The sequence below is a fragment of the Episyrphus balteatus genome, chromosome 1, assembly GCF_945859705.1.
Source record: "Episyrphus balteatus chromosome 1, idEpiBalt1.1, whole genome shotgun sequence".
Lineage (NCBI taxonomy): Eukaryota > Metazoa > Arthropoda > Insecta > Diptera > Syrphidae > Episyrphus > Episyrphus balteatus.
In genome coordinates, this window is record NC_079134.1 from 125,387,697 (window position 1) to 125,412,596 (window position 24,900).

At 28.7% G+C, this 24,900-nt stretch overlaps 1 protein-coding gene across 2 annotated transcripts in view; it reads right to left on the bottom strand.

The window, feature by feature from the left end:
• Nucleotides 1–19,832, bottom strand: part of LOC129906814 (uncharacterized) — a 54,000-nt gene extending 34,168 nt beyond the window's left edge. For both annotated transcript variants that reach the window (XM_055982743.1, XM_055982742.1), the window contains exon 1: nucleotides 19,325–19,832. In XM_055982743.1, the coding sequence (XP_055838718.1) occupies nucleotides 19,325–19,412 (88 nt within the window). In that variant the 5' untranslated portion in view covers nucleotides 19,413–19,832. The remainder of the gene's footprint in view (nucleotides 1–19,324) is intronic.
• Nucleotides 19,833–24,900: the final 5,068 nt, after the last annotated feature.

Here is a 24,900-nt window from a genome sequence, read left to right on the forward strand (position 1 = left end):
GTGAGTACAGCATTTTGAAGGAAATTTAATCTTCTTTTTTTCTTTCGAGCAATGTTTATGTCTATCTCAACCCAAAAAAAATGTACAACTAAAAAAGCAAAAAAACTCAAAAAATCGATTTTTTTGATATTTTTTTTATGATTGTTTCGACTATTTTGGTATGGAAATTTTTTTTTCAATTTTTAAAAAACATTATTCCAATTGGAAATTTAATTCGGTAATACAATATATCAAAATTTTGCTTCGTTTACGAGGTATATTGAAAAAACCAAAAAGGGGGCTTTTGCACCCCTATCTTCAGTTTCCACCCTCTCATTTAATAGCACTCCGCGGTTTTATCTTCTCTTACAACCCATTGAACGATTCCTGCAATAAAAACCCGTGAACGTCTTAGTTCCTTTCTAAACTACATAATCAATAGCCTATTTAAGAACTAAACAAAATTTGCTTTGTAGATACGTGGTTCAAGCAGAAACGGGACGAAATGAAGGAATTAAAATCATTTTCATGTAGTTTCATGTTGTAGGTACTTAATGCGGTTTCGATTAACGAGTTAAACGAAATTAACCCTAATTTAAAGTTATCAGGGATCTGTTAAAATTAAAATAACCCAAAACCTTATGCAAATAGACAAATTATTTAGGTAACATAATTTTAATTAGAGGAAATTGTTGACGCCGCAGCCTTATTCATATCCTAAACGTCCCAATCCCAACACAGACATACTATCTTATATTTAGTTTTTTTTTACTTGTCAGCATAAAAGTTGTTAATTTTAAGATGCTTTCTAAAAACCCAACACAATCATCGGAAACTATAAAAAAAAAATATATTTTGCAATACCACAGATGACAGTGATACTCACATATGTAAACAAGAAATTAATACTTAATAATATCCACAACAACTAGGTACTCGTAAGCTGCACGTACTTGCTTTTACTTTGACTGTGTTAAATGAAGAAAAATGTTAAAAAAAATAATTCGTTCTTACCAATACATTTTCTTCTAACGATTTTAATTTTCAAAACCAGGTGCAACGCTTTTTTTAACATTATGTGTACATGCAAAAACGTAATAAACTGAATATTTATTAAATCTTGCTGTTTGAGTTCAAGTTGCTTAAGCTTGTAAAATATTTTATATTTATACATAAACAAATTTGCTAAATGTACATATGTATATATCCAAAAACTATGTAAACGAAAATTGAAAAAGAAGCATAAATTCGCTCTTCAAAGAAAAACACAACATTTAAATGAAATTGGGCCCCAAAAAATATGCAATTTGTTTTGTTTGTTAAAATGCATTTTTACAAAAAAAAAATTCAAAATTAATGGAGTTGTTGTCACTGATCACTGATATCACAAATAAAAACTGATGAAGTAAATCGAGCTAAAATAAAATGCACGACTCGCACGAACCTGCTCTTAGAGTTCAAGTTGCTAAAAAATTTAAATGTTTTTGTATTTACGAAAAAAAAATAACATAAAATTCGTTTTAAAACAAGCGTCTTTATTGAATTTGATCTCCAAAAAAGTTCACAGTTTGAATTCTTTTAATAAGATGCATTCTTAGAAAAGAAAAATCAAAATAGTTGGAGGAGTTTTATAAAAGGCTAATTTTTTATAGGTACTTATCTAAATAATTTTTGAAAAAAAAAAAAAAATTGTATGCCATATTGTAGCAATTATAATTCATTAGTTACAACCATAATGTCAAAAAAAAAAATAAATGTACCGTTTTCGAAAATTTGATTTTTCAATTTGAAATCGAATAATTTGTTTGAGAGAAATTCGGATAAAAAAAAAACCGTTCTATGGCAGTTCGTTGATAAAATCATATATTTTCGAAAAACAAACGCCTTTTCATTAAAAGATACCTACCCTTGTTTTAAAATTGAATTTTTTTTCAATAACATCGTTGAAGCCGTTTTTTTGGAAAATTAAAATTGTTTGAAATTGGTATAAACAAATTAAATCCAAAAGTCCCAAAAACGCTTCATACAGTTTGAAGTGAATTGGTCTATGCGTTTGGAAAGTGGACTAAGTCACTCCTAATAAATTGCACGACTGGGGTCGCACGTACTTGATCTTATGTTTAAAGTGGAAAATTAAAATAAAATAAAATCTAAAACAGATAATTAATAAAACACCGTTTTAAATAATCTTTTACAAAAAAAAACAAGTATGCCAGTTTATGTCTTGTATAGAAAGGAATTTTTAGAAAAAAATTTTCCAAAATCGTTAGAGCCGTTTTTTTAAAAAAATAATTTTTTATATATAAAAATTTTCTAACATTTTTCAAAAAAAAAAGTTGGTATGCCATTATGAAGAAATAATTAATTTACACATAAAAACGAAATTTAAAAATTTTTCCCAAACCCGTTTTCAAAAAATTGATTTTTCAAAAAAAAAAATTCAAATATTTTTTAAAAATCCAAAAATGTGTTTTTTTTTTAATTTTCTAAAATTTTAATATTACCTTTACTTGAACGCTTTTGTATAAAAATTTTTAGTTAAAATCGGGTTAGTCTTGTACGAGATATTCATAAATCAAAAAAACCGTTCTATGACAGGTACCGTTAATAACGGTACAAAAAATATTTTTTTATTTCAAAAGTTGTATCTTATGTTTTATACTATACACAAAAACTTTTATCAAAATCGTTAGAGCCGTTTTCGAAAAAAATTTACTTTTCTATTTCCGTTATATGGCAGGTACCGTTAGTTTTGGTCATAAAAAAAAATTTCAATTTCTCCTCCAGGGAATCACCAAAAACTGCTAACTACCAATTTTGAAGAAAATCGCTCCATTAGTTTAGGCTGCAGCTCGAGGTACTTACAGACGGACAGACAGACAGACAGACAGAATTATATTATTTATACATAAGGCATCTTGATTTTTATTTATTGACATAGGTAACCAAAAAAATATTCCATAGGCTATATCACCTCTATTAAAAAGTTTACTATAATTTTATGGAAATTGGTTTAGTTTCTTATAAAATCAAATAAGCTTTTAAGCATTTTGTTAATCTTTTGAAAGGAAAAGTTTGAATGTTAAAAACAAATTAAAAACATCTTTCTAATCATAATCACAAGTTTACAAAAAAAAAAACTCATTCTTATCTCATATTCCATCAAAAATCAATTTATTAAATTAATTTTAAATTAAACTTAAAAAAAAAAAATATGAAGAAAAAAATGAGTTGAAAGTGAAAGTCAGTTTCATTCATATAGGTACAATTAAAACCTCATCATTTGCGTTACTCAAATTCTTTTTGTAATTTCACAAACATGACAACATCATGTTGCAGTTCATCTCATCAGTTATTGCTTTAGATTGATTCACTATTTATCTGGAGAAATAATTCAAAAATCCACGAAATCACCGAAGTTGGTCAGATATGAATCACAGCTTCTTTGGTCAACAAATCATTGCGTTACCATGCCGGTTCCCTTATGACCGAAATTTGTTTTGGTGAATCGCGTGCTTATAGTCACATAACATTATCTTCTCTTTCATTGAAAGGTTATTTTTCAAATTAATCAGAAAGATGTGTGTCATACAAAAAAAGTTGAACTACACAAACTTTGTAGGTATTTAATTTAGGTATAAATGAGATACAGTTCCTCCTACAAAAGTAAAAGTATGGGTTTTTACCTGAACGTGAGTGTTTGTTTAACATAAATGACAAATTAAGTTCTAGCTATATCAAAAAAACAGGAAAACATTTAAACTTGTTTAAACAAATTGTAGGTGGCACAGAATGCAGAAGAAACCAGTTTTTTTCTATTAGCTTTGGACTCGGTTCTTTATATGATTTCATCATTTTCCTTAATTTTTGTAGAATATTTATTTCACAAATAACATCAACATTCTAACAAAACTAAATAATTTAGAAAACATTGAAAAGATCAATTAAGTCACTTTCAATTTCATTCTTAAAATTCATTTAACAATGAAAACTATCAAGGTATCAGTGTCCATATGACCGGAACCTCCAATTAATGACCTTTTTCACTGCTATCTGATAGATATTTCTATCAGATAATACAAAAAAACAATCAATTTAATCTAAAAATACCTACTTTTCAGCAATTGTGATTTTTTTTTTTTTCAATTTCTAAGACAGCCTCTGGAATAATTGTATGTTTCTATGTCTCAAGTATTTCACGACACTTGTTGGTTGTGATTCTAGGTCAATTGTGATTCATTCTAACCGATAAGTCTGACGAAATAAAAATAATCATCATTTTAATGTGAGAAGTTTCTTTATAGTAAAATATTTGTCATCCAGTTTTAATCGAGATACAGCAAAATTGTCAAAACTATAAGTATCTTTGTCTTTTGTTTATGATATGAATATAGCAACAAAGCTTGATATTTTGTGATCCTAACTGTTGCTCTATTTTTCAACAAATTAACCCCCTTCAATGTCAAACGCTTCTGGAAGTTCAATTTTAGTTACATAAATTTCCTTTGTGTATTTTGGTTAAAGCTGAAATTCTGATGTTGCCGTAGGCTGCTGGGTGTGTGGTAGATATCTGTCTACCTTTTGTCTGAGAATTTGACAGACAATTGTATTTATAATTACAACAGTCATATTAAAGTGCGAATAAATAAAAAAAAATATTTTAAATTTGTATCATTTCACACTTTAATTTGTTAGTTAAAAATAGTTTATTTCGTTCATTGCCAGCTTTAAGCAGTTAGTAACAAATTTGTAACTAATAAAACACTATTATCTATAAATGGGCAATTGTGTTTGTTTATTTTTTTGAAACTATCGGTTGGCTAATATAGTATTACATAGATTGTAAGTTAATTTCTATGTTACGCATTTTTTCATTGAAATTTATAATAAACTCGGGACAATTACATTATGAATGCTTATCCCTTTCTCAAGTAGCACACTTGTGTATAAATTGGTGTAAATTCATTAATTTTGGTGTAAAATTGAGAAAATTGAAAAAATATGGTGTACTTCTTAAAATTAGTGGTATAAAAATTATACCACTGTCTTTTCTGTACAAAATTTCAACATTTTTTTAAGATTCCGTGCAAAAAATACACCGATATTCAGTTGTTTTTATAATATACCATTAATGGTGCATAAAATTATTTGATTCTGAAATCAACCAAAACGGTTTATTTTGTACACTCTGTTTGGTGTAGGAAGCACACCCTGTGGACATAAAATTCACCAAAATGCATATGTGGGAGACGCCATATTTTTCAATGGACGCCATTTAAAAATAGAAGACAGCGATTAATTATTTTATTAAAATAGTATATTTATCGACTTAATAGTCCCGCATTCTTAGTTTTTTCGATTCATTATAAAATAACTTTTCTTAAAAAAATGTAAAACAACACAAAAATTATAATTTTTGAAAAATGGATTCTTAAAATCGAAAAAAAAATCATTAATTCACTGACATTTTTGAGGCGCTCGATTTTTAGAGGGGGTAGCATCTAAAATTAGTTGATAGAATGTGTTTCGTTTTAAAATTTGGCAAACAAAATCATATTAAACCATTGGTTTCTTATGGCAATATTATGAAAGTGAATAAAAATTCATTTTCATTTATTTCATAAGAAATGGTGTGAATTAGAATTCATCAAACTGTTTGAGATAAAAAATAAACTTTGGTTCAAATTTTAAATCAGAATAATTTAAATGGTGTATTTTATCCATAGATTTATTGTGTATTTTTCAATTTCAAAGGGATAATTTTCACCAAAAACAGATCATTTAATATACCACTAGTGCCATTTATACACCAAAATCGGTATATTTTTTTAACCACCGGAGTTTATTTTATACGAGAAAATGGTGTATTTTTTATATTCAAAATGCATATCACGAAAGTGCAAAAAATACACCAAATATTTTGGTGTATCTTAGACTTTTGTGCTACTTGAGTTTGTATTTTCTTTTTTTTTTTTTTTTTCTAAATCTAAGGTTACACCCTCACCTTGAACCACTTTGCGAAGTGTGTTCTATGCTTTATAAAAGATATTACATTCATTAATTCGTAATGTCATGTTGACATTTGTTTATTAACTTTAATAATGGCAAGCAATTGTAAAAATAATAATTATTTTTCTTTACATTTTTGTTTGCAAATTGGCAACATTAGAGTGTCAATAATGCTGATTGTCTTTACTTTTTTTAATGTTTTATTCAAGAGACTGGAGAAATAATTTTGAATAATATGAACAATAATGTTGTATGAAATTGCTTTAAGATAAAGGTTTATTTTTTAGTCGTTTAATTTTAAATTTTCAAAAAAAAACACAAACCTTCTTTAATTGCATGTAATATATATGAGTACATTGAAAATTGCTATGATTTTATTTTAATGTAAATTTTTCGATGAAAATTTTTCGATTTAAAAAACTTTGTAGAACTAGGTATATTCATTTTATTTTGAAACTTATAAAATAATTTTTAAATATTACATTATCGAAATAATACATCATTTTACTCATACATGGCATTAAAAGTACCTATATAATTGGAAATTAAAATTATAGACTGTCTTGAAAATAGACAAAAATGTGTAAAAACTAAGAAATTCGAAAAAAAAATAGTTTTTTTTTCTCGCTAAACTAACGGTTTTTTTTTTTTTTTTTGATTTTAGGAAAGCACTTAAAAATAAATATTATATAAATACTAGCTGACCCGGCGGACTTCGTTCCGCCATTTCTTGTATTTATTTCTATTTTCGACTTTGTAATTTGTCATAATTCCCAATACAAAAAGGAAATCAAAACTTGAAAAGTCCGTCCAATTAATTTAAAAATATTCACTTTTAAAATTAAAAAAAAAAAATGGCCTATGTTAAAAACGTTTTTTAAGTTTTTTAATTTACCATTGTGAAGCTTGTAGTGAATGTAGCGTTATGTGTGATATATCAAATGAAAGGTAATATTATCAGGATGCTTAATAAAGATAAATCATAAATTTGTAAGCTCCAAATCAAAAGATGTAACGTGTTGAAAAATAGAGTTTTATTTTACCGATATTTCAAATTTGTCATTACAAAATTAATTGAAACTTTGTACAAATATAGTCTTGCCTATTATCTATCTACACTGTTAATTTGATTCATTTATCTATTGAAGAAAAAAAGATAAAAATAAAAAACTGTTAAAAACGGCCAAAAAACTTGGGACAAAAAAAAAATTGTTTTTCCCTTTATTCGGTCAAAAATCGATTTAAAAATTCAAAAGTTTGTACATGCATGTGCATGATTAAAACCTATATTTCCTATAAATTTGAGATTTTTTGCAGACTTTTAAAAATTCCAAAAAAATAAAAGACTACTCAAAAATGTCCCTAAAAATTAGGTTGTTTTTCAAAAATTTTTATTTCAAAATTCAGGGCCTATGAAAAAAATCCGTTTTAGACCCCTAATTTTTTTTTTTAAATATCTTTCTTATGGTGTAACTCAAATTTCTGTGCAAAATTTTGCGTACCTCTAATTAGTCTTTTGTCGAAGATCTATGACTGCAAAAAAACCCTCACAACTTGGTTTTGAAATTTTTTTGAATTTTTTCAATAATTTTTTTAACTATTGAATAAATTTGTCTATCATTTAAAAAAAAAGTCAACTCTTTACGACTTACCGTTTAGAAAATAGCCTCTTTTTTCAATGTCGTGTTACCCCTATTTACCCTATAAAATCTTGAATTTTTTTTGCCTTAAACCTTCTCCTCTTATGCCTTTTTTGATTTCAAAAAAAAATTAAGAAAATGAGTCAGTCTGTGTGGCCGGTTAGCGAACGTACACAAAACCAAACTTTAATATATAATAGATGTATTGTTTCAAAACTAAATTTTTTAAACTTATTAATTTGCTCCATACATTTTGAAATAAATAAGTATGTTTAATAATAATAAATAATTAACGGCAAGGCATTAGACATAAAATTAAATTAAATTAAAATTTAAGATCTTGGGTTACAGGGGTTAATTCTCACTCAGTGGGAACGAAATCGCATGATTTATTTTTGATTTTTTTATAGAATCTTGAAAAAAAAAAAATTAAAATGGATTGAAGCTCCCGGGTGTAATTCAAAAAAATAAAAACTGACCCCTCGGATCATATAAGGCAGTTTAATTTTTACTACTAATGATAGTGATGCTTTCCAAAGACAAACATATTATAAAATCATTTATTTAAGAACTTTAAAACAAAACAAAACCCGATTTGATCTTTAAAAAATTATGCTTATAAATTCAATATCTTGCAAACAAATTCTTTAAAAATCAAATCTACGAGGGTATATTTATCCATTTAATGAATTCAAAAAATTCTGGTTTCTTTAAAATTAATTTAATTTATTTTAATCATTAAATGTATAGCCACTATTATCAAACGTACAATTGCCCCAATACAAAACCAATTCAAAAATATATTTGATTCAAAACGTGATTTTTTAATATACTCCTTGTTGAATTAATACATTCAGCAATGAATAATTATAGTGAAACAGCTTAGAACTTGCTTACGTCTGTCTTTAACTAAACCGGAATCCCAGAGGTGATTTGTGGACAATAGCTTAAGAGAAAAATAAAAATACAAAGGTAATTTAACTTGCCACAATAAAATTTGCTAGTATATGTATCTAATAAATACATAGTCTTCTCATAAAAAAGTAGTCCAAGAATATGTTGGAACTATCCTGTCAAATAGCTCATCGACCTACTTCTTATTCTTAACCACAATCCAGTTAGAACTCCAACAGCCAGCATCTACTACTTACTGAATTGAGGTGACATGCATTTTTTTGCGCAGGTTCTGCATTCTCTGACCTACAAAGAAATGCGACCCACACTGGTTTTGAAACATCCGTGACTCAAAAAATGTTCACCTACTTAATAATGACTTCTGGAATTTTTTTTTTTGTTTTTTCTTTGTATCATTCCGAAAGACATTCTCATTTTAATTACCCTAGCAGATGGTTGAGTTGTTTACATATTGCGTTTGGTTTCGCGTTGTCATCAAGAGCTTGCATGATAATTTTTGTACTCGCTCGACGATTGATGCTTTGAGCATTTGGAATGAGATCTCTGTTGACCTCTGTGAGTTTAGTTGTTAAACTGGTCTAATTTTGTGTTTGGAAATCTAAAACTGCAAGCTTATAAATGATGTTCATTTCTGTCACAATAATATAATTTATTATTGCAATCGCAATAAATGCAACTTATTACGATGTAACTGTGTCATAACTTTTTAAAAAAGAATTTTTTGAAAATGGACAGAAATAAATGTTTTACTGATCAAAATTTATAACATTATTACATGGATCGAAAAACGTTAAGATAGAATTTAATTAATATTTTGAAAGCAATTTGATTTTCACGATTTGAAGTTTAGAAATTTGTACTATGATCAGATTTTGCTGATTTGAAATTGTTAATGATTTTCAAGCTTTTTCATATAAAACCACTTATTGAATTTTTAGCTAAAGGCACCAGAATTTACCCAGTAAAATTTTAGAAAAAGTAAACATTCTAAAATTGTGGGAAATCTTTTTTGGAATGAATTACTGTGGTTTCTCAGTAGATAGTGAGTATATTCAATTTTAGCCGGGAAAAAAACTTCAAGCTTAATATTTTGATTTATTTATTGTTAAAAAGCAATGAAAATCAAATGCAAACTAAAAAGTTTGCAAAACAAATTAATCTAGTTCAATAACGAATTATATCGATTTGTTAGTACGATACTAATTGGAAATAATAATAACGATATAAAGTACCTACCGGTAGTGAGAAGAAATTGAAGAACTTTTTTTATAAAAACAAAGATTGTTTCCCGTAGCCTTCTTATATGAATGTTATCATATGAATGAAAGTTTCGAAGTTATTTGAAGTAATTGCTTCAAAATTACGAAAAACACATTATGTTTGCTTAGAAGTGTCATTCAAGTTAGAGCAAGGAAGTTGTGGCATTGCTTACTGTTCCAGTTCTATTTCAACCAAGAAATTTTAGCATTTAAGTATGATAAAATTCAGCATTTTTTGTTTGGGTTAAAAACCTTTAAATTTTTTTTTTCAACCAATTTTCATAAAAAAATATAATAACTTTGAAATCTCTCCTCCGTTTAAAAAAAAGTGAATTAAAATAGAAAAAAAAAATAAAATATGTATTTAAAAAAAAACTCGACCGAAAACTTAGAAGTTATTTAAAAGTTTATTTTTAAAATAATGGACTTCCAATGAATAGTTCATGAAAAATAATTTTTCAAGCACAAAATTTCGAAAAATTTACTTTTTTTAGTAACTTACTAAAAATAATCTTATGTCAAGATTTTGTACAGCAACCCTATCAAGTTTGGCTTATCTTGGCCAAATATTGCAAAAAGAAACTTGAGAGGAACTCCTTTACAAAATCAATAAAATTAAATAATTTTATAGTAAACGAATTAAAATTTAAATCGGTCATAATTGTGTCCCTATTGTATATCATTATAATATCATTACATATATTTTATTGTTGCTTTCTTCAACTATACCAGTTACATTGACTTCCTCTTACATCATCAGGTGCGTCCTATTTAGTCTTTCGTACTGATGAACTACTTCAATAGTGCAAGTAGTTCAATAGCAGTAAAAAGTACAATTTAATTTACATAATGTTATTGTAAAATAAATCACAACAAAAACATTACTGTTAAAAAAAGAGCCAAGTTCTCCTATGTTGAAATTATGCTGGCACAAAAAGTACTGAGATGTAAAAGTGTACCAAGTTCTAAAGTTTGGGTTCAAATTCGTATCAATAAAATTTTGATTGTTCTCTTGACAATTTTTCTTTTAATTTCCGATTTTTAAAGTTATTTCAAAAATTGCCAAGTAAACAATCAAAATTTTATTGATACGAATTTGAACCCAAACTTTAGAACTTGGTACACTTTTACATCTCAGTACTTTTTGTGCCAGCATAATTTCAACATAGGAGAACTTGGCTCTTTTTTTAACAGTAATGTTTTTGTTGTGATTTCACTACTTTTTGCAAGGTAAGGCTGTAGAATTGAAAATCTCTATATTTGATGAAAATTCAGTGAAAATGGGTGGTTGCCACGCCCCCTGGCTGAAATTCTCAAATTTTAAATTTTTTCCTTTGTATAAACTACCAACTCTACCATTCTACCAAATTTCAAGATTCTACGATAATCAGAAGTGCTCTATTATATTTAAGGAAAATTCAGCGGAAATGGGCGGTTGCCACGCCCCCTGGCTGAAATTCTCAAATTTTAAATTTTTTCCTTTACATAAACTACCAGCTCTACCATTCTACCAAATTTCAAGATTCTACGATAATCAGAAGTGCTCTATAATATTTGATGATAATTCAGCGGAAATGGGCGGATGCCACGCCCCCTGAATTGAAAATCTCAAATTTTCGATTTTTTCCTTTGTATACATCACAAGTCCTATCACCGTGTAAAATTTCAAGTTTCTACGATAACGGGAAGTTCTCCATAATTTTGATGATCTGTCAGTGAGTGAATCAGTCAGTCAGTCAGTCAGTCAGTCAGTTACGGTTTTTGAGATTTTCGAAGCCCTATATCTCAGAAACTACTCATCGTAGCAAGCTGAAATTTTGTGAGGAGTTTTGTTTTGACTAGCTTAACAAATGAAGCGAGTTTGAAATTTCTAGTATCTTTGGTGTGGAAGTTAGAGGGGGGTCGAAAATGGCCTGAGTTGTTTCCTGTAAATAAGGGTGTAGTGCCAAAGTTGCTAGAGAACTTGGCTGGGCACTACCGTGCCCCTTGATCTCTCAATTTTCAGCTATTCCATTGTTAAAATACAAAAAAAAACAACATGTTGCAGGCTTCATTAATGTGCAATAGCTGGTAGGTGAAACTGCGTGTTGTCAAAACATAAACCTAATTCAAAAAGCTATGTCGTTTTCTTTCACTCTATTAAGGAGTACTCTAAATTTGTACTCCTTTTTCTGGAGTGAAAGAACATAATGAGAGTAAGTTTTTTTTTGTAATTGTGTGTGTGACAAGGCAAAAATGGATAATTTCCTTGAAAAAAATAGTGATAACAGGTCTAGGGAAAAAAATTTATGAATTGAAAAAAAAAATTAAAATTAATATTAATATTAATAACATATGAAGCATAATAAGCGTTCGTTGATAAGTCTGCTTCTACACGAAGACTCAAGGCGCAGAAATTATCTTCGAATTTGCGTCGCGCGCTTCTACACGTAGTGTTATTTTGAAGACGCAAATTTGACAGCTATTTTCTTTGGTTTTATTTTGTCCTTGTTTTCGTATGACGACAAAATAAAATAAAGCAGAACAGCAAAAAAAGAACAAGATCAAAGAGAAACGTCAAAAAGAGTCACACATTTTTTTACCGGAGACTCACGGTAGAGATTTCCTTCCCTTTTTTTCGAACCTTATTTCTCCCTTGCTCTTATGTCCGTCTCGTACTTTGCGTCTTCGTGTAGAAGCGGACTTAGTTTTACTTTTGGTATATTTTTCATAATACTTCTGATCGGTTTTTTCAGCCTAATTGACACACATCCTTAGTTTGATAGTTGTAAAATAAAAATATCCCAACATCGCAGAAAAAAAGTGGGATTTTTTTTTTATCTGGCACAGGATTTTTTTTGTTGATGAAGAACACTGGCTGAAAAATCCTTTATTCTGTTTTCAATTTCATTTTTGGAAAAAGTGAAGAATTAACGAAAAAATAAAAGAAACATATCTGGCGGAATATAATACAATAGAAAATGTTGTTTTTGTTCGATATTTCAAATTTATGAGCAGCTCAACAAAACTTAATTTGTGCAAACTACCGCCTACAACAGATGCAGCACACTTTCATTTACTCCTTACTTATCACCAGATCATGGCGTGGATGGGTATTGAGAAAAATCCTCTGGAATGGGGCTGGACGAGAGGATGCCACGTATTGCAACCCATTAAAACTGTGCAAGATCCTGCTCCCCAAAAATTGATGAAAGCTGTGTCATGCAAATACCTATGTGCCTAGATGCATGGGAGCTGGCAGATGCAGGAAAGAGGGACTTAAATGTTCCACATTCTGTAAGTTTTGCTGTGGACAATGATGTCAAAATCGTCCACATGAATTTTTTATGAAGATGACGACGAAGAAGATCAGATATCATCGATCAATTTGAAGAAAAATTCAACGAAGCCAACTTTTCTCATAATTCACCATCTTTAACTCCACCTATTACTTCTATATTTCCCCACCTGCTACCCCTACACCTCATACCCCAATTCTTTTACCTTCGTAAACTCATAGTCCACCACTTTATAAGCGCATGAGATATTAAACTAGGTTAATAAGAAATATGACTTTTATTAAATAAAAATACTTACTATTACCTGGTTCTTATCAAAAGATAAAAGTTGTATTCATGAAAATGAATTCCTTACAAAAGGATTTTTGGCTAAAAATTAAAAATTAGGAAGTTATAGCTCTGTAAACAGGTAAGAAACTGAAAATAAAGAAAATCGGAAATTGTAACTTTTTTGAAAAATTCTTAGTTTGGTGGATATTGGATGTGCAAGTTGTAGAAAATTTTGTGTTCTACAATTTTGCACATTTAAATGACCAGAAGGAAGCTATGGACATAAAACTGAAAAAATGCAGAATTGGTTTTTGGAGTATGGTTAAGGGGGCGGAGGGGGAGTGGCTATTTTTCAATCTACCATTAAAACCTGATTAAATATAAAATAAGAACCACCCGACCTTTTATGGGATTCAAATCCTGCATTTAATGGATAATTCAAAAAGTGTCGAAAACTATCAAAAATACTTTTTTACTATTTTAGCCCTAACTCGGTTATTTGATTCACAAAATCAAAGTGGTTAACATTTTATTTTAGGTAATTAAATTGCCTGTAAGATTGATTATGAAGACTTTTGCGCAAAAGTCAATTGTTAAAGAGTTAAAGCACTGTTAAGTGAAAAGAACTGAAAATGTTGCAAAATCCAAAATTGTATATGTTTTTGAAAGCTTCATAACTTCGTTGTTTTTGGAAATTATGTTTTCTACAAGTCTACCAACAACTTTTTTTCAATAAAATGCACCAGAAGAAAGTTATGGGCATAAAAGTGAAAAAAGTGCCAGATTTCTATGGTTTTTCGGTGATGCTGAAAGGGGCGGAGGGGGCGTGGTTGTGGAAATTTGGTTTTTTTATCTACTAACCATACCTAACAACATATCAAAAATTTAGAACTACCGGACCTTTGTAGGGTAACCCCCTTTTTTTTAGCTTCATTTATTGGACTATTACTAACAAAAGAGTTTGAAAGAAAAACGTTTCGAATTTTTCACTTTTTAAACAAAATTTTTAAATGTCAAACTTTAAAATCATAAGTGTGTGTGCAAGTCCGTGTGCAAATCGGTGTAAATCTAACTAAAAATGTGGAGTAAATCCGGGGTACTCCGTGGTACTAAAATTACTCCGGAGTAATTTTTTTTTTTACACTTTTGTGCCGTCAAAGAACACAAAACCTTCAAAAGTGCAAAAATAAGTACTAAAAGAGTACTCTCATTGGAGTGAAAGAAAACGACATAAGATAAGATATTCAGCTTAAAAAAAAAATAAAAAAGTTCACAACTCTGTCAACTGTCACTACTTTTTTAAAATAAGATTAGCTAAAAATCATGACATTATATGGAACCATTGAATAATTATATATAGAAGTGACACCGGAAAAAAAATCCGCTTTGTTTGAGGGGTGGAGCCACAATCGTTACAGGAGTGGCGCCACAATCATTTTAGGATTGTGTATTCGATGGCCGAAAAATTCCTGAAAAGGACTTTTGGTTACTAAGTAACCACAACTACAATATTATTTATATTTGTTGTATTTGTATTAGTTTTGTTTTGTGTTAGTAGTGTGTTTGTTTATTTTTGTTTCTGTAATATTCACATTGAATTTATTTTTAATTTTTGTAATAGGTATTTTGAATCAAACATTTATTTTTGAATGTTTGATTCTTTTGTATATTTGAAAGGATTTTGTTTTTTTTTTGTTTTTATTAACGACAAGAAGATTTTCTTTTATTATAGAGAGTTTATTTAATTTTGATTAGGGTGCTTTTTGTAAAAACATCTAGGCCAAAGTTGTAGTTCATATGCTACCTACTAATCACATGCACTGTGGCATATACAGACTATTTTCTTAAACCGTATAATGCAAGATTAGGTAAGGATCAAGTTCATACAATAGGCCATATTACACATTATTTTAAAGTATTTTAATGCAATACGAAACTACCTCGATTATTTGCTTAAAATGATTTATGTGTGCGAACAAGAACTTTGGATGTACGGCTTTGTTCAAATTTGCAGTTGTAAATGAAAATTTAAAGTTTTTATAAAATGTTATATTTTCTTTCTTTATTTTTAATTTTTTATCTAAAATTTAAACGTTATTTATTAATAAAATGTTCAAATAAACTCACAAAAATTTGAGTTTATTTGAAAAAAAAAAAACTATTTTCATCGCAAATGTAAGAAAATGTGGTTTTTGAATAGTTCCAATGATTTTCCTATTTTACCATTTGAAATAAAATATTTGGTGCTAATATCCTAAAACTAAAAGAATGTAGCTCTTACATGCTTTTTATTTTGTCATGATACTATATAGTCAAGTTATGCATTTGTACAAAACAAAAAGTTGAGATAACAATCAGACATGGCATAACTATAGCCCTGTTCCATCGGAGGTGGTAGTCTACTAGTAGTAGATTTTTTGGTTAATCTGTCAGTCTGTCTATCTACAGCTAAACGGATCTACCGATTAACATCAAACTTGGTATGAATACATTTTTTGGAGACTCTCCAGAGGGGTTTTTAGAACTAATTTTTTTTAACAAAAATAACGATACATGTCATACCTTTACCAATTTCGGAAATGTTTAATTTTCTCGAAAACGGTACCAGTGATTTTGTTTAAAAAAAATTATATAATAGTTTTTGGGCAATCATGGAAATTTTTAAAAATTATTATTAACCTACCGTAGAACCTTTTTTTTTCAAATCTGATTTTCTGCCAAACTACCAATTCAATTTCAACTTTGGAAAAATAATAGTTTTTGGATTAGGTAAAGAAAAATTAAATTGAACACTTTTTTGAAAAATCAGATTTTCGAAAACAGGACATTAATTTTTTTTTGACATTTTAGTTGAATGTTGATTAGTAATTTCTACGAAATTGCATACCAATTTTATTTTTGAATTTTGAAATTTTTTTTCTAAAAATCTATCTAAGTAGAAGAAATCAAATCGAATACGTACTTGTTTTGGAGCTATCACGAATTTTGCTTTGTTCCTTTAACTTTTTGGGCTAGTGTATAAAACAACTCAGGTTAAAAGCTCGGTTAAATTTTATGGTTATGAAACTCAACTATGAGCGTTAGCCTTGTACCTGAGTATTAAATTGTTTATTGGTAGGGTTAAATATGTATAATTCAGATAAATATTTAAGTCAGCCTTAAATTTGATTATTGGTAAGGCACGTAGAAAATAAAATTTACTAATGATAAGTTTTGGTGAATAAAACTTCTTTTTCAGAATTCTTTGGCGCAAACTTCCATCTTCGTCAAAAAATTTCAATTTCCCCTACTTGAAATCAAAAATACCTAAACAAAAAGTTTGAACGAAATCGACTTATTGGTTTGAACTCTTACCTCTCAATATTACGTTGAGTTTTTCTTAACGCTTTTCTTTTTTTCTTTAAGGGCCATTTGCTGAAACGAACCTTAAATAATTTATTTTGAACATAAACTTTTATGCTCTACTTTTTCTTCGGCGTAAACTGTGACATAAGGATTTATGTTGTAATCAAATACTTAAGTTTCGATTCAGCAAAAAACGGCGCTGATTGTTACGCATTTCATAATATTGCCAAAAAAATATAATATAAAAAAATAGCAATCTCTGTGGGGATACGAACTCAGAGAGCAAAAGTAAAAAGCAATCACCTTGTCACCTACGCTATTAGGACTATTGAAATTAGGGTAACTTTCATGCCCTATAAGCTATATAACGTGCCTAGGATATACAACAATAATATTTAATTTTGTTGAAATTCTCGTCGTTAATACAAAAATTCTTGTTTTTAGTTTTGAGTTACTATGGATACATTTTTATAATGTCAACTAATTTTTCAATATTTTTGTTTGATATTTTTGTAATTTTGTATGTATGAGTAAAATTTCCTTATTTTCTTTTTTCATTTATAGGATGTTGATGTGTCGATACGATTTATTTTTGTTTGATATTTGTTTTATGTTTTATGTGTTAGTAATTAAATTTCCTTATTTTTTTTTTCTATTATAGGGTGTCGACGTGTCGATACAATTTATTTTTATTTGATATTAGTTTCCTTAGGTTTGTATTAGTGAAATTTCCTTTTTGAAAAACAAAAATTTTTGGAAACATAATTTTCTAGGACAAGCTCCATTCTCTCTGGGGATTTTTTAGTACATCTAATTGCCGAAAAAAATAAAATTGTGTGGCGCTAAAAACTATCGGTGTCACTTCTATAAATAATTATTCAATGATGGAACTAAGAAAATATCATCATTTGATCTCATAAATTGATCACTAGAGTAGTTAAATAGTAATTTTGTTGTTGATCCCTTCATTTACTTCTTTGCTTAAAAATAAGAGTAAATAGCTAAATCCAAAAAAAACATAAGAAGTTGGTACTAAAGGCATTTTTCGCTTCACTTTTATAAACACAATTCAATTTCTAGATTTAAAATAATCCCGTTGACAACTTCATATGATTATTTTGAGCTTTCTTTTAAATCTTTCCACTGATCCTGAAATTAACCAACACCAACATAAATCTGGTTAAAAAAAAAATAATAATAAATTTCATTAAAGTGAGTGGTCGTTTATAAGCAAATCAAAAAAAAAAAAAACAAACTGAGTTAAGCCGTTAACTTCTTTCATGGACTTTACCTCCAAAATTTATATAAAACTCAATTCATGTGTAAAAGGGCAAATTTTACAAATCCATACTAGTTTTAGGCAAGGTAAGGTAGTCAGTTTAATAAAAAATTTTAATTTCAATTAGATACAAATAAAATATTTAATCTTTTGTCAATTAACAAATATTATTTAAATTCTAAAAAAAAAACAATCAGTTAATCTCTAACAGATTTATTTTGATCCTCAATAAATTAAGTCATCTTTATTATTTATCATTTTATTTGACATGCTAATTAACTTATTGTTCTATTTTTAAGTGGAATGATTAAAAATCCTATTGTTCAAAGAAGACAATCTTCTTCTTTTCATTTTCAGTCATAAATATTCTATCTACGTTTTATTATCTTCCGCAAACGGTATTTCTAATTTATATTCACACAAAAAGCTACCGTTAAAACGGCGAAAAAAAACAAGCAAAAAGAGAAAAAATCAAGATAATTTGTAACAATTCCCATCAATCTATCTTTAGCTTTTCATCATCATTATGATCATTTCTACCGGCACATTCACCATACCCATAATAGTATCACGGTACATTCACACATCCGTCCCGCAACCGAACAACTCCCGATCGTATGAAATCTACGATCCTAACCTATCATTGTTATGCCTACATACTCTCTCAACAAACAAGAAATGAGGTATAGGTATTGTTGTTGTTTTTGCTTTTTTAGACAACAACTGGTGAAGTTATTCACTGTTACCACGCGATCAGAAGACGTCAAATTATATGCAGTTAGGCTATTTTTCGCATCGCAGCCATTATTATTTGGTTAATTTATTTATTCGATGAAATAGGTACTATCTCGAAGAAGTAAAAAACCAAATAGAAAACAGCTAAAAATCCGGAATTGGCAGCGCATTTCTTTTTTTGTTTTTATTTAATAAACATTTTTTTTTTTTTAACTTTATGTCCCCGTTCCCGTTACCCAAGTTACCAAAGTTTTATATATGTTTTTCTTACTTTATTTGTGTGCATTTGTGGTTGTGCCAAAGCTAAACCAGTTTAACTGCATAAATTGTCAGTGGCGGCATTGCAATAACAATATCTACCACATAGGTACATTTGGCCAAAATGCAAACAACAAAATCCGCCAGCAATATTCAGCTGGGTAAAGAAGAGAAGACTCTTTAACAACGTCATAAATTTGACAAACCAGCCAGGGGAAAGGTAAGAAGAAGAAGATATTTTGTTGTCTCCGGTTTTTTTTTTCTAACGATAACAGTTGTTACTGATGATGATGATGGTATTCAAACACTTAAGCAACAGCTTAAACAAACAACACAAAAAAAAACGGTACTACTTACTTGGATAAACCGGGCTGCAACGTACTGCAACGCATAAGGTCAATAGAGACCAACAAGCGATCATTAACCTAACAAGATGGATATCCATTATGATTTGTGTGATGTTGTATAATTTCCGCAGAGATTTTTTTTTTTGGTGAATAATTCCTCTCCAACTTTGTGTCGAGATTTAATTATTCTGTTTTATTGTCAAACTTTATTTTTTTTTTTTTTTGTTATCACAGAACGCCCCTCCCGGATATAGGCTTATCACTTCTTTTTCTTCAAAACTCAGGGTGTTTGTAGGCGAAGCGAAATTACAAATCGAGAGCTTGTCGTCGTTGTCGATCTGGCTTGCGCTAAACTGATCATTCTGGCCACCCAAAAAGAAATCACACTTTTTTTGCTCTTCTTCACTTCCGAGACGAAAAATGACGATATATTTAAAAAAAATTTAACACCTTTCAATTTCGAAATCTCAGGGACAGAATTTTTAGAGCCACTTTGAGAATTTCTTCTTTTTTTGAAAAAAAAACTCGATACAACTGGTTTTTATATTTTTTTTTTTTTTTTTTTGTCAAACTTATAGATAAAATCAAATTTATATAAAAATATCAAATAGAAATATATTATATTAAAGTGATCTGTCACTCCCGAAGAAGCGTGTGTCGTCTAACTTCTCACTTGCGTGCGATTCGAATATGAACTGATCTCCATTGGCATAGGTTGGGAGTAATCATGGTATCCGACGACGACGACGACAACAGGCTCCGCCATATTCATTGACGGATTAACTTAAGGTATATGGAGCCACTGTTTTAAGGGCCTAAGTCATAATCGATCAGGCATTGGGATTGGTAAGCTTCAAACTTTGGGTATGGGTTATGACATAATACTCACTGATTTTTTATGAGAACAATAAATAACGAACTTTTATTACATTTTTTGACAATTTTTGACAGCTTTTCATCTTTGGCAATTTTTTTCATTCTAATTATTTTTCAATATTAACAACTTTCTTCGCTGATTTAAAAATTTGTTTTTTTTTTTTCTAAACAGGGTTAAAATCCCCTACATTCCAAATTTTATTTTAATTTTCAGTTCCAGAAATTTTATTAATAGTATGTACAACGGCAACACTGATCAAGAAAATATTATTTCAGATCTTTCCATTAAAATTTTTTTTTTTTTTACATTGATATTTTTTTATAAATAAAGAGTCCCCAAGGTTTCAACATAACCTAATCCGCTCCTGAATTTAATTCAAGCTCCATTCATTTCAGTTTGGATCTCTATATAAGAGGTATGTTGTTGTTTTAAGTGGGGATTGGAATAATGTATGGAGTTCCAAGTTTTGAAGCTTCTCTTAAAAAATACTCAAAAGGAAAGTTGCTGTATTTTTAATATCATTTCTCTTTTTTGTCTTGTTTTTCTTTAAGTTAAGATCAACATCTGAGTCATATTTATATTGATGATATTGAGATTTGAGAGAGTCTAATAGTCTTAGATATGTATTTGATAAATTAATTAAGTAATAATACTAAAGCCATGAGAATAATATTATTGTTTTGATTATTATTATTTTTTTTTTTTTTTTCTATTTATTTAGTTGAACAAAACAACATTTTATTATACTTTTTTTTTTGCAGCACGTGTGTAAATTAGCTTAACTCTATAATGATAATAGAGAATAAAATTAGGTATTTACTTTGAGTTGGGAGCTAAGGGCAAAGTATATGGATCCAACGAAAAAAAAAAACAGAGTTCACTTATTTATTTAAATTTTTGGTTTGCTAGTACTGAAATTTTGTTTAGATAAGCGAGAATTAGTACAAATGGATTTAAATCATCTAAGGCTCCTGTTCGGACAAAGTTACAAAATTTAAAATTGAAAAAAAAAATCAAGGCAAATTATCAAAAAGCGGGAAAGCTCGAAAGCAGATGAATGCAAACCACAAAATTTTGCTGCAATTTTCTTAAAAACGCAAAAAATTCATACTCTTTTCTTTTATGTATGTATAAAAAAAACAAAAACAATTAATAGCTTGTGTGGTTTTTTTATTTTCGACCAATTCAAAAGCCGTTTTCTGAGACCAAAGATGAAAAAATTATTCGCTGATGTAGTGATGACAAATAAAGTGACAAAAAAGTTTTTAAAAGATTTTTGTCAACAGTGGATTTTGAAAAAATTTGGTTTTGAAAAAATAGACGGTACACAAAAACAAGAAATAAAAAACTTGACAAAAAGTGTGTGGGTGTTTTTTTCGAAGATACAGTAAAATCTGTAATTATTCCAAAAAGCTAATTATTCATTATAATACGTTTCAGAAAAAAATTAAATGAATTATTGGCTTTTTGGGGCCAATTACAGATTTTATACTGTCTCTTCGAAAAAAAAACACCCTTTAACCTGAATTTTTTTTTACTAAAATTCTTTATTCTTGCTTTCTATACCGAATTCAACGTATTTCCCAAATTTCATTAGGGTGACCCATCATTTTTGTTTTCACTCAAAAAAAAAACCTTTTTAACCATGATATTCTTATAGACACTTAAGATTCCTGTTTCTAGTCTCAAAAGTAACATAATTGCTGAATTTCAACTGGGTAACTTACTTTTTCCAATACACCCACATTTTCTCTACACCTAAAAAACACCCTTTCACAAGAAAAAAATGTATAAACAAGTTTTATTCGTAGTTTCCATGGGAAAGACAACATATTTAATAAATTTTGTAAGGGTACTTTTAATACCATTGATTTTATCGAACTTATCAAGGAATTTCCCATAAAAAAAAACACCCTTTCATTCATTTGTATAGACAAGCACCTTTGTTTTTAATCGGCAATAACTTTTCTAAGAGCAATCGTATTAACTTTATTGTTATGTCATTAGATTCAACATCAAAAAATACCTTAAAAACATGTGTCACATTATTATATTCCACAAACATTTTTTTTCTGTATTTTTGAGCTTTACCTCTCCCTCTTGTCCGCAAAGAGTTTTTTTAAAGACTTTTTATCCTTGGTTCTTGTCCCAAAAGCAAACTTTTTGCCAAGTTTTATGAGTGTAACAATTTTTTTTTTTAAATCCCTATTTTACCTGTACTATCAAACAAAATTCAATTTTACTTGCCACATAAAAACGTACATTCTCACATTTTTTTTCAAAATCCAACTTTTTTTTGTTAAAGATAAAAATTAATTTGAGTTTAAGCATTTTTTTTAAATCAAAACAATAATTTACTCTAAACTTAAAGGCATGCATCTAGAAATGTATTTGTTTGGATAAGAAAAGTTTTTCATTTTATTCCATCAAATATACCCAAACAAGCATTCCCGAAAAACTTCCATAATTATAAGACATAAACTTTTATCATAAAAAAAATATGGCTTAGGTATTTCATTTCTGGCATTCATATTCCATCCATCCATCCATCCATCATTCAAATTGACAATATTTCTAGATCCGTACAGTCGTTTTGAGAGTTCTCTACTCTCTCTTTCTGGGACATTGGTTTAGTACTACTTTTGCTTTTTGGTGGGTTTTTTGGGCTTTACCAAACATTTGAGCATGAAATTTGTATCATAAAAAAGGTGACCTTTTAAAAACTAGAATCTCGAAATTTTCCACCTCCATAATTTTAAGTTGAACCAAACATGCTCGTTTATTCTATCATCATTCAGAGACATTAATTTATGCATTGGTCGTAAATGACATGTTGAAATAACAAATAAATACCTATTTTTTCGAAATGACATCTTTCCTTGCACTGGAGATATTAGTCTTTTATAGCTTCTTGAAGTAAACTGCAAAACAGAGTGCGTCCCTGTTGAGTTAGAGATTTTTTAAAAAACTTTTTAAATAAAAATCTTCTTAGTTTCTTCCGTAAGTTTTTTTTTTCAGTTTGAAGTTTCTCTCATATATATTCGGTGTTCTTCTTTTAATACTTTTATTTTTTTTTCAAATGGTTTTGGTCACATTGATCTGACAGCTATAACTATAATAGGAATTTCAAAAGATATCTTAACCCACAATTACTTAATTTCTATTAAGATATATCCTTTCTCTTACTTGATTAATTTTTGTTCTAATATGACACAAAAACTATTGCTATTAGAAATATGTAGTTAATCCAATTGAAAAAAAAGTTTTTGAAGTAATTTAATTGCTGAACCAATCACTTTTAAATTGGATTTGGATTCAAATTCTCAACCTCATTGCATTGCCTTTTGATAGTAGTTAAGTCTTCAATACTTCTCTTGTTTTTTCATCTTAAAAGAACAAATTTTTGTTTTTGAGAAAAATGTCAATAACCTTCATTCGAAAAAAATGGTGTATGGCGTATGAGTGTTTTTTTTTTCCACTAATGTAAGCAATTAAAAACAATCTCGGGTAACTGATGATACAGACCCGAAACAAAACATTAGAAAGCAGTGTTTTACTACATTGGAAGCATTTAGAACTTGAAAAATTATACGAAGAAGATAATACTATTTCCTATAAAACTATTCTGCCTCCTTGCTGCCGTGCAATATCATCCTCTTGGACTGTATTTCATATTTAGTTTTACTAACCTGAAGGATGAATTTATCCTATAAAAATAATGTTTTTTGTGAACATGTCAATTTATATTAAATTAATTTGCCACAAAATTAATGATACAAAACAAGACATGTGTAGAAAATTACAAAAAAAATATTAAAATAAATACCGAGCCTCTTTTTATTTTTAAATTATCGCAACAGCCCCTTCACTTACAAGTTTATTGAATTTGTATTTCTGTATTATTTTTTGTATTTTAATTTATTTAAATCTTTTAAAAAAATATTACTGTGACGACACACGGCGTACAAAAATAATAATCTGCGAACTTGCTTCCTTCACCCATAAGCGGTTTTCTTTGTAAATTGCAAAAAAAAAAAAAAATTAAAAATATAATGTCAGATGAAAACTAAAAATATAAAGAAAAGTAGATATACTCATATAAGTAAGTTGTTGTTATTTAAAAGCTATTATGTTTGCTAGTTTGAGATGTTTGTGTTTAGTCAGGCAATCGATTTACGCACGCATCAACACCAAAGACCGAAGACTGAACTGACGACGACTGCGAGTTCAAAACACATTGCAGTTGGAGAGTATTAAGCCGTTTAGCCGGTTTACTTGGGGCTATAAATAGAGGAACAGACAAGACTACAACAACTGCCACGATTTTGATGTTGCACAAGATTATCAGCACTATGAACGGTTGAAGGTGGGTACATATCTAGTGGGTTTGTCTCGGTTGTTTACTTAGGTGGAAAGTTGTTTTTTGTTACAAAGACTTCAACCTACCAAATGCAACATTCCAACTAAAGAGTTTGTTTTTTATCATTTTAAAGAGAGAGATATTTTATTATTCTCTTAAGTTTTTGTTGAAGTTAAAAAAATTGAAGTAGTACCTAATGTAAACATGCCCGCAATCACGTATTTATTATTTTCAAATTGAGAACAACATTGGGTACTAATTAGCTTAGCCCAGATAAGAGATACAACTTTAATTTCTTTGCTGCAAGGCATAAAGTTGTACTAATAGCAGACATTTTGGCTTGATTGTT